This window comes from Chrysemys picta, chromosome 5 (assembly GCF_011386835.1).
Source record: "Chrysemys picta bellii isolate R12L10 chromosome 5, ASM1138683v2, whole genome shotgun sequence".
In the NCBI taxonomy this organism is placed as follows: domain Eukaryota; kingdom Metazoa; phylum Chordata; order Testudines; family Emydidae; genus Chrysemys; species Chrysemys picta.
This window is the reverse complement of record NC_088795.1, coordinates 144,688,494-144,698,489: the sequence shown is the minus strand read 5'-3', so window position 1 is coordinate 144,698,489 and position 9,996 is coordinate 144,688,494. Positions and strand designations below refer to the sequence as shown.

At 71.0% G+C, this 9,996-nt stretch overlaps 2 protein-coding genes across 3 annotated transcripts; one reads left to right on the top strand and one right to left on the bottom strand.

The window, feature by feature from the left end:
* Nucleotides 1–819: 819 nt before the first annotated feature.
* Nucleotides 820–4,358, top strand: MOGS (mannosyl-oligosaccharide glucosidase). Its single transcript, XM_065598502.1, is given in 7 exon segments — nucleotides 820–1,250; nucleotides 1,334–1,551; nucleotides 1,972–2,162; nucleotides 2,309–2,939; nucleotides 2,941–3,729; nucleotides 3,731–3,770; nucleotides 3,773–4,358. Coding segments are annotated over 7 exon segments (2,493 nt in total). The 5' UTR covers nucleotides 820–901; the 3' UTR covers nucleotides 4,048–4,358.
* A 503-nt stretch (nucleotides 4,359–4,861) lies between these two features.
* On the bottom strand, nucleotides 4,862–9,810 carry WBP1 (WW domain binding protein 1). 2 transcript variants are annotated; one of them, XM_065598505.1, is made up of 4 exons: nucleotides 9,571–9,810; nucleotides 7,796–7,898; nucleotides 6,999–7,160; nucleotides 4,862–6,524 (listed from the first exon to the last, which is right to left on the bottom strand). In XM_065598505.1, the coding sequence occupies exons 1-4, from the start codon at nucleotides 9,793–9,795 to the stop codon at nucleotides 5,839–5,841; spliced, it is 1,176 nt and encodes a 391-aa protein (XP_065454577.1). In that variant the 5' UTR covers nucleotides 9,796–9,810; the 3' UTR covers nucleotides 4,862–5,838. The 2 variants fall into 2 exon arrangements, with proteins under 2 accessions (XP_065454577.1, XP_042700822.2); XM_042844888.2 differs by lacking the exon at nucleotides 9,571–9,810 and adding an exon at nucleotides 8,384–8,723.
* Nucleotides 9,811–9,996: the final 186 nt, after the last annotated feature.

Sequence of the window (9,996 nt, the reverse complement as noted above, 5' to 3'; positions counted from 1 at the left end):
GGCAGGTGGCGTGGCTCTACGGCCCCCGCGTGGGGCATGCCGGGAGAGGCGGTGACGGGGCCGTCAGGCCTTCCAGCCGCGCGCTCCTGAGGATGGTGACGTACAAGGGCCGCGCGAGCGCCGATGGAGGCGGGTTCGCGGGGGCGGGGCCGGACGAGCTGGCGGGCTCGGGCTGGGGGCCTAGCGAGCTGACGTGGAGGGGGCGGGGCCCTGTGTGCTGACGAGGCGGGCTGGGGGCGGGGCCCGGTGTGCTGACGAGGCAGGGGTGGGGGCGGAGCCCGGCGGGCTGGGGGCGGGGCCCGGTGTGCTGACGGGGCGGGCGCGGGCTGGGGGCGGGGGCCCTGTGTGCTGACGGGGCGGGGGCGGAGCCGGGCGGGCTGGGGGCGGGGCCCGGTGTGCTGACGGGGCGGGGGCGGGGCCAGGCGGGCTGGGGGCGGGGCCCGGTGTGCTGACGGGGCGGGGCCCGGTGTGCTGACGGGGCGGGGGCGGAGCCAGGCGGGCTGGGGGCGGGGCCCGGTGTGCTGACGGGGCGGGGGCGGGGGCGGAGCCGGGCAGGCGGGGGCGGGGCCCGGTGTGCTGACGGGGCGGGGGCGGAGCCAGGCGGGCTGGGGGCGGGGCCCGGTGTGCTGACGGGGCGGGGGCGGAGCCAGGCGGGCTGGGGGCGGGGCCCGGTGTGCTGACGGGGCGGGGGCGGGGGCGGAGCCGGGCAGGCGGGGGCGGGGCCCGGTGTGCTGACGGGGCGGGGGCGGAGCCAGGCGGGCTGGGGGCGGGGCCCGGTGTGCTGACGGGGCGGGGGCGGAGCCAGGCGGACTGGGGGCGGGGCCCGGTGTGCTGACGGGGCCGGGGCGGGCTGACGAGGCGGTGCCGCTCGCTCCCTGTCTCGGCGCGGCGCGGCGGGGCCATGGCCCGGGAGCGCAGGCGGCGGGGCGCGGAGGCGGCGCAGCGGGGCGCGGAGCGGGGCGAGCGGGGCCCGCAGGCGGCGCGGCGGGAGCGCGGGGCGGGCGCGGGGCCGGGCCGGGCCTGGGCGCTGCTGGCGCTGCTCGCCCTGGCGCTGGGCGCCGCCGGCCTGGCCTACGGGCTCTACGGGCGCTGGCGGCTGGGCCGCCGCGTGGTCACCCCGCACCCGGCGCCGCGCGTCCTGCCCGCCGGCAGCAGCGGCCCCCGCGCCGCGCCCGAGCGCTTCTGGGGCTCCTACCGCCCGCACGTCTACTTCGGCATGCGGCCCCGCAGCGCGCGGCCGCCCGTGGCAGGTACCGTAGGGCGGGGCCCGGCGGGGGGAGGCGGGGTCCGGTCCGGTCCGGTCTGGTCTCACCCTCCCCCCTTTCTCCCCTAGGCTTCATGTGGCTGCGGCAGGCGGCGGAGGCCCGGCTGCGCCACACGTGCGAGCAGAGCGACGGGCTGCCCGGCTACGGCTGGCTGCTGCACGACGGGCTGCGCTTCGGGGCGCAGGAGATCCGCGACCGGGGCCTCACGCTGCGCACCGAGTTCGTGAAGCGGCCGGGCGGGGAGCACGGCGGGGACTGGAGCTGGCGGGTCACGGCCAGGCCGGAGGTGGGGCCGCGGGAATGCAGGGCCCTGCCCGGGGTCCGGGACATCTGGGAAGGGAACCCAGGAGTCCTGGGCTCCCTCCTCCCTCCAAGTCTCTACTGTCACCCTCAGGCCACGTGTCCTCCCGGAGCTGGGAGTCCTGAGCCCACAGTGCTCGGTGCTGCCCCTTCCTGCGCCCAGCGGAGCCATGGCCGGGTGGGGACTCCCTGCTTTGAGCCCCACGTGTTTTCCGGATAGATTGGCCCACCCGGCCCCTTGTGTTTTGTGGCGGTTCCTCTCCTGCCCCAGTCTCTGTCCCCCGGGAGCGTTTCCTACTGTGGGAGGGTCTCCTGGTTGCCAGGGTCTCAGGGCTGCCCCTGGGGTCTCCAGCTCAGAGAGCTACAGGGGCGAGCGATAACCAGGGTCCCATCTTCCTCTTTGCAGAGTCCGGGCAACCAGACCTCCCTCGTCTCCCTGCTCTTCTACGTGGCCACCAACGGGCAGGGGACGCTGCAGCCCCACGTGGAGAACACGCGCTTGGTGTCGGTGACTGGGACATCCGAGGAACTCGGCCATTTCAACATCACCTTCCACAAGCCCACCACAGACACCGGGGAAGCCCTCAGCTATGCCAGGTATGGGCGGGAGCCCTGCCTGTGCGGGAAGCTCCTGGCTTTCCCAGGAGGGGTGCTGTGGGGAGCGGGGCAGTAGCTCCGGCTGTGGGGTGTTCCTGGCTCCTAGCCGGGCCTCCCTTCCTGCCCTGACCCCTCCTCTCTTGCAGCTATAACCACCTGGATGCCAGGAGCCCGGGGCTGCACCGCCTGACAGACGTGGTGAAGAGCAGCCTGAGCAACCGCTTTGTTTACGCCGCGCCAGGCGGGCCCAAGCGCCGCTACTTCGCTGTGGACACGTACCGGGCGCTGCCGGGGGAGCCGGAGCAAGAGCCCCAAAGCCACCTGCTGCTGCACCAGGTGACGCTGACGCTGCCCTGCCGCGTGGAGGTGACCTTTGAGTCCGGCAGCTTTGCTGAGCGCCCCGGCTCGCTGGTGGGGGCGGTGCTGAGCGAGGAGCTGGCTGGGCACGTGGCCGCCTTCGAACGGCGCTTCGAGGAGACCTTCTCCCTGGCCCGCAAGGGCTTCACGCCCCAGCAGCAGCGCTTTGCCAAGGCTGCCCTCAGCAACATGATGGGTGGGATGGGCTACTTCCACGGGCACTCCATCGTGCAGTCTGCGCACAGCCCGCACCCCCTGCCCTATCCCGAGGGCCCCCTGTTCACCGCCGTGCCCTCCCGCTCCTTCTTCCCCCGCGGCTTCCTCTGGGACGAGGGCTTCCACCAGCTGCTGCTGGCGCGCTGGGACCCGGCCCTGAGCCGCGAGGTCATCGCCCACTGGCTGGACCTGATGAATGTGGAGGGGCTGGATCCCGCGGGAGCAGATCCTGGACGACGAGGCGCGAGCCAAGGTGCCCCCCGAATTCATCCTGCAGCACAACGAGGCTGCCAACCCGCCCACCCTCTTCCTGGCGCTGCAGCAGCTGCTGCGGGAGCCGGGCCAGGGCCCCGCCGAGCTGTCCTACCTGCGGCAGCTCTTCCCCCGCCTGCGCACGTGGTACGAGTGGTACAACACCACGCAGGCGGGGCCGCTGCCCTACACCTTCCGCTGGCGGGGCCGGGACCAGGACACCCACCTCTTCCTCAACCCCAAGACGCTGACCTCCGGGCTGGACGACTACCCTCGCGCCTCGCACCCCTCGCCTGACGAGCGCCACCTGGACCTGCGCTGCTGGATGGCCCTGGCCGCGGGAGTCATGGCCGAGGTGGCCGAGCGGCTGGGCGAGCCAGCGACCGAGTACCGGCGCATGCAGCAGGCGCTGAGTGACAACGCCCTGCTGGAGCAGCACCACTGGGCCGAGCAGCTGGGCATGTTCGCCGACTACGGCAACCACAGCCAGGCCGTGGGGCTGGAGCGCGAGAAGGTGGCTGTGGGGCCAGGGCAGCCCCGCCACCAGCTCCCTGCCCCACGCCTGGTGCGGGTGGTCCGCAAGCCCCCCAAGCTGCAGTTCGTGGGGGCCCTGGGCTACGTCAGCCTCTTCCCCTTCCTGCTGCAGCTGCTGCGGCCCGACTCACCCCGCCTGGGCAGCGTCCTGGGGGACATGCGCAGCGAGCAGAAGCTCTGGACCCCGTACGGCCTGCGCTCGCTCGCCCCGCACCAGCCCCCTCTACATGAAACACAACACGGAGCACGACCCCCCTACTGGAGGGGGCCCATCTGGATCAACATGAACTACCTGGCTGTGCGGGCGCTGCACCATTACGCCAGCCTGGAGGGGCCCTACCAGCAGCGGGCAGCTGCGCTCTACCAGGAGCTGCGTGCCAACCTCATTGCCAACCTGTACCGCCAGTATGTGGAGAGCGGTTACCTGTGGGAGCAGTACAGCGACAGCACGGGCCAGGGCCAGGCCTGCTACCCCTTCACGGGCTGGTCTGCCCTGGTGGTGCTCATCATGGCCGAGGAGTATTAGGGGCCAGGCTGGGAGAAGGGGGTTCCAGCTACCAGCGGGGGGCCAAAGGGCCCCCCCCGACTCTTCTTCTAACCTGGTGCTTGGGAGCCTGCAGCCACCTCAGGGCCAGGGGTGGGAGTGGGGGTGTTGCTGCATGACGAGGCTACCCGTGCAGTGTCCAGGCCTTTGCCCTGCTCGTCTTTCTCAGGTGTTTTAATATGAATGTTCTAGGCTGGGGGGGGGTCCTCTGTACTGTCCTGCCCCCCCCCCCAAAGCTGGGGGAAGAGGGGTCTCTACTTTTTTTTAAAGAATAAAGCTGAGTAGCTCTGCCATTTTTGGGACTCAGCAGCGTGGGGAGTGGACACAGCCAGCCATGGGGCACGCGGGAGGGGGCAGGTCCCACAAGGGTGCCTGCTGGGGCAATGAGCTCCGCAGGGGGCTAGAAAGGCCTAGTAGGTAAGGAGCCTGCTGTGTTTAGGGGTACAGCCTGGAGCTGAGGGGGGCTGCTGGCCACAGCCCTTTCTCCTGGGGGTTGCAAGGGCCAGAAGGGGGGGGGGTACCTGGGCAGCAGGGAGCCCCCATCAAAATCCTGGGGCATGTCTGGGGCCTGTAGTGCTGCTCCACTGAGGAGCCCCCCAGGCCAAAGGAACTGCTCCCCCCACCCCAGGCTGGGCCAAGGCCTGTTCTGCACCAAGCTAGGGCAGCAGTGATGAGCAGGCTGCCCTGCAGTCACCGTTTCCCACTGGTAGCTGGACTCTCTCCAGCTTGGAGCCCAAGCGGCAGGAGGGGGGTTTGCCTCTCCCCCACTCCCACCCCCCCACAGACACTCTCAGGCTGTAATTCCACATCTCTTTAATAATGAGAACTACTGTCCCCCAGAGCACAGACCCGCAGGCTGGGAGCAGAGGCCGTGTCTCCCTCCAAGGCAGCCGCCCACCCCCCACTCCAAGTGACGGGTTGCCATGGGGAAGGCTGCTAGCTGCCCCAGGCCAGCCACCCCACACTCCCCAGGAGAAGCACTTTGGGAGGGGGAGGGGGCGCTGGGCAGGAATAATCTGATTCGTGCAATTCCACCAAAACCCAGTCCCAGTGGGAACTCTACGGGGGGAGGGGAAGTGCCCGGGCAGGGCAGCGCTACACATGGTACCCAACAAATGACAGCAGCACGCAGAGTGAGGGACACACATCGTCTACAGAGAGTCAGTTTGGGGGGACAGCCCCCCACGAGGGCACGCTCTCCCCAGGGGCTCCATGCCAAGAGTCCACACCCCAGGGAGGGGTCAGTCAGCCACGTGGTGCCGGTGCAAATTGTCCCCGAGCCGGCACACAGGGCAGAAGCAGAGCTGGAGGCAGGGCCCTGGGACAGGAGGGGTTTGGTCGCTGGGCAGGTGGGACCCCCCCCTGCAGCTAGGAGCTGCCTGCTGTCCTGCCCACCAGGGAGGGGAAAGCCCACGCAGGGCGCTGGTGAGCATGGAGCCCCAACGCTCCCAGCCACAATCACTCAGGAGAGGGAAGGGCCCAGAGGCAGCTACCCTGGCCCCAGCTCCCCCCCCACTGCCCAGCATGTGGGGCAGGAAGAGGCCAGGGGCCGGGACACTGCCTCTCGAGGTACAGGAAGAGCCTCTCAGCCCCACACAATTCTACACACCCCACATCACAGGGCAGGAGTCCCAGGCATGGGACAGGGACAGACAGCCTGCAGAGACCTCGGCCAGGAGCACAGAGGTGGGGGCTGCCAGGCAGGGAAAGGGAGCTGGGGTCACAGGGCAGGAAGTGGGGAGCTGCCGTCTGGGGCAGCCCCCAGCTCAGGGCTCAGACAGGCAGGACAGGCGAGCCAGGCTCCTCACTGCCCCCGTCGCTCTGGAGCCCACAGAGGCTCTTGCACTCCGAGAGCTGGGGGGACTCGGGCCCCACCTTGCTGAGCAGGTGCGTCTCTTCCTCACTGTCCTCCCCGCCCTCCTCCTCCTGGCAGCGCCCCACCTCAATGCCCGAATCGCCCGTCAGGCGCCGGTGCCGGAAATGCTCACTGCTGTCCCCCTGGGCCGCGCCCTCCTCCTCCCCCATGCACTCCTCCTCCTCCTCTTCCTCGATGTCTGAGCAGCGGTGGTAGTCGGCCTCGAAGAAATCCACGTTGGAGGAGAAGAGGGTCTGCTTGGGTGGGGCCTCGCAGGGGGCTGGCTCCTCGGGCAGCTCCCAGCTGGCGCCGGTGCCCGTGCTGCTGCTGCCACCTTCCTCGCTGGGCGTGCTGGCCTGGCTGCGCTCCGTCTCATCCGTGATCTGCACCGACAGCGACGTGCTGCTAGGGGAGGTGAGGCAGCTCGACTCGCACGAGCAGCTGGTGAAATTCTCCGAGCTGGGAGACAGGGTCAGGGGACTGGAGCCCAGGCGGCTATGCGGCCCACCCAGCTGGGCTAGGATGGTGCTGTAGGGGGGAGGAGGGGTGCTGGGACGGTGAGCCACCTCCTCATAGGCGGGCAGCTTAAAGGAAGCCAGCATCCCTGGAGGGGAGAGAGAGAGAGAGTCACCTGGGAACCCAAAGGGGGCCAGCCACAACCACAGCTCCTCTCCCCACCAGGCAACCCCACCTGCTTCCCGCCCTGGGAGCCCAGCTCACCTCCAGGCCTCTGGAGCTGCCCCTCCTGTCAGCCCCTCAGCTGTGTGCTCCTGGCATTGCCCCCTCTGCCCCAGACACAGCCTGCCCGCCACCCTGCCCTCACTGTGCTTCCCAGGCTGACCGCCCCATGGGGTCCAGAGCCACGCCACAGATGTTACACCTGAGCTGGTGAGGACGCAGCCTCAGGCCAGGGCGCTCCCCCGACAGTGGAGGATCTAGTTCCATGCACAACTTTCCAGCAACAGCGGGGTAAGACCTAGGCTGGCTTTCCAGCTCAGGGGTCTGAGAGCCAGCCTGGCTGGGGGTGGCCAGCGCCATGCTGCCCGAGCTGAGCTCGCAGAGGCTGCGCGACACTCACTGAGATCCAGCATGGAGGTGGGGTAGTTGCAGGCACCGTGGTAGGCGATGAGGTTGATCTCACGCTGCCGCTGCTGCTGCTGCAGACGCAGTTTGGCGCGGCGGTGCCGGTAGGCGCAGCAGCAGCTGAAGAGGATGAGAATAGTCCAAAGGAGCCAGAACCCTACAGACAGGAGAACCCTTGAGAACAGCCCTTCTCCAGGGGTCCCCAGTACCCCCCACCTGGACCAGCCGGGCCTGGAGCAGCCGGGAACTCCCCCCAGTACCCCCCACCTGGACCAGCCGGGCCTGGAGCAGCCGGGAACTCCCCCCAGTACCCCCCACCTGGAGCAGCCGGGCCTGGAGCAGCCGGGAACTCCCCCCAGTACCCCCCACCTGGACCAGGCCGGGCCTGGAGCAGCCGGGAACTCCCCCCAGTACCCCCCACCTGGACCAGGCCAGGGCTGGAGCAGCCGGGAACTCCCCCCAGTACCCCCCACCTGGACCAGGCCAGGCCTGGAGCAGCCGGGAACTCCCCCCAGTCAGTGCCCCTGCTGGACCAGGCCGGGCCTGGAGCAGACGGGAACTCCCCCCAGTCAGTGCCCCTGCTGGACCAGGCCGGGCCTGGAGCAGACGGGAACTCCCCCCAGTCAGTGCCCCTGCTGGACCAGGCCGGGCCTGGAGCAGACGGGAACTCCCCCCACAGCCAGCACCGAGCCCTGCTCCCTGCCAGGAGAGGCTGACAGCTCCTCCCATCGCAGTAAGGATCCCGGAGACGCAGGTGCTGGCCCCAACCCCTGGCCGCCTAGTGCCACTCACACCAGAGCTCGTAGTAGTAGGTGCAGCATCCAGTCTCTCCGCAGCAGTGGCCCGTCTCACACACGTAGGGCTGGTTCTTCACCCCTGGGCAGTATTCCCGAGCCTGCAGGGAGAGGACCTGGCATTACACTCCACAGCCACCCCACCAGTCCCCTCCCCCCGCACTGCACTGGCACCGCAGATGGGGCACAGCCCTGCAGAACAGCCTGGGAGCCCCTACGTTGTGGGCTGGTTGGCTGCAGCCTCAGACAGACCCTGCCGCGCTCCCATGCCCGAGGGCCTCCGAGCTGCACGATGCCCCGCAGCAGCGCTCCAGGACAGGGGCCGGGCGTCCACGCAGTCTCCGGTGCAGGCGCCTCATGCAACTACGGGCAGGGCCAGGCCAAGTCCCCTGAAGCGCACAGAGGGCTCAGTCCCTCCCCCCAACACACACTCCTCTGTGGAGCCAGGGCTGCAGGTTGGCACGAGCCGCTCCAGCGCCAGCTGCCACTGCTGGTGCAGTGTCCCCACCCGGCTAAAGGGATCCCCCCCACGCCTCTCTACACAAGCCTGGAGCCGGGCCCCTCTCTGCCCCGCCAAGGCCCCTACCGAGCCTCTCTCCAGCATCCCCGAGGGGCTGCCCGGGTCTCGAAGCCGGGGTCACGGCGGGCTCCCTCCCCCCGAACGGAGCCTGCTCCAGGCCTGGCCCCGTCTACACACACTGCTCCGGGCTGATCGCAGGTGCGATGTTACACCGCGGCCGGCCCGGCCCGGGGGACGCTCTGCGGGGTTCCCCTCGGGGTTGCCGGGGCAGACACCGGAGCGCCCTGGGCTGGTTTCCAACCCCAGCGCGGCCTGGGGCGCGGGCGACACGGGGCCGGTCCCGGCCGCACGGGGCAAACCCTGCCCGGGCACCGCGTCCACGGCTCCCCCAGGCGCGCGCTGCGGGACACGAGCGCTCAGCCCCCGGCAGCGGCCACACACGGCACACGGGGGGGGGGGGTCGTCACACACACACACACCCCGCGGCCCCCCCCCCCGCGGGTCTCACACACACACCCCGCGGCCCCCCCCCCCCGCGGGTCTCACACCCCCCCCCCCCCGCGGGTCTCACACCCCCCCCCCCCCCCGCGGGTCTCACACACACACACACCGCGCCCCCCCCCGCGGGTCACACACACACACACACACCGCGCCCCCCCCCCCCGCGGGTCACACACACACACACACACACCCCGCCCCCCCCCCCGGTCACACACACACACACACACCCCGCCCCCCCCCCCGGTCACACACACACACACACACACCGCCCCCCCCCCCCGGTCACACACACACACACACACACACACACACACGCCCCCCCCCCCCCGGTCACACACACACACACACACGCCCCCCCCCCCCCCGGTCACACACACACACACACACGCCCCCCCCCCCGGTCACACACACACACCCCGCCCCCCCCCCCGGTCACACACACACACACACACACACCCCGCCCCCCCCCCCGGTCACACACACACACACACACCCCGCCCCCCCCCCCCGGTCACACACACACACACACACCGCCCCCCCCCCCCGGTCACACACACACACACAGACCCCGCCCCCCCCCCCCGCGGGTCACACACACACACACACACACACCCCGCCCCCCCCCGGTCACACACACACACAGACCCCGGCGGACCGACGCGCTCGTGCGGACACGGGGGGGGGGGGGGTCGGAGCAGGCCCAGCCCCGCCCCCCCCGGGTCTCAGTCCGGCCCCCCCCGGCCCCGCGGTACCTGCTGCTGCTGCCGGCCCAGCAGCGCGGCCCAGGCCCCCTCGGAGCCGCCGCCGCCCCCGGGCCGCTCCATGGCGCCGCCTACAGCCCCCCGCGGCCCCCGCTCCAGCGCCGCCGCCCCGGCCCCCGCCGCCCGCAGCAGCAGCAGCAGCCGCCCCCCCGGCCCCGGGGCCGCCGCCTCCATCCCGGCCGCCCGGCCCGTCTCCTCAGCCTCCGCCGCCGCCATCGCGCCCGGGCCGCAACGCCCGCCCCCCGCCGCCCCCTTCGGCCAATCCGCTCCCGAGCTGCGGCCAGCCGCCAATCAGCGCCGCCACCCCGCCCTGCCTCGGCCAATCAGCGGCGACCTACCTGCACCCCACGCCCAACAACAGGAGACAAAGAGACCGAGACCCGGCCCCGACGATGACGGACAGGAAGCGTGGCCAAT

Coding starts and splice junctions, on each gene's coding strand:
- WBP1 (XM_065598505.1), bottom strand. CDS start 9,795: ATGGCGGCGGCGGAGGCTGAGGAGACGGGCCGGGCGGCCGGGATGGAG. Junction 7,899..9,570: donor TGGGCCGGCAGCAGCAGCAG/GTACCGCGGGGC, acceptor CTCTCCCTGCAG/GCTCGGGAATACTGCCCAGG. Junction 6,525..6,998: donor CACCTCCATGCTGGATCTCA/GTGAGTGTCGCG, acceptor TCTCCCCTCCAG/GGATGCTGGCTTCCTTTAAG.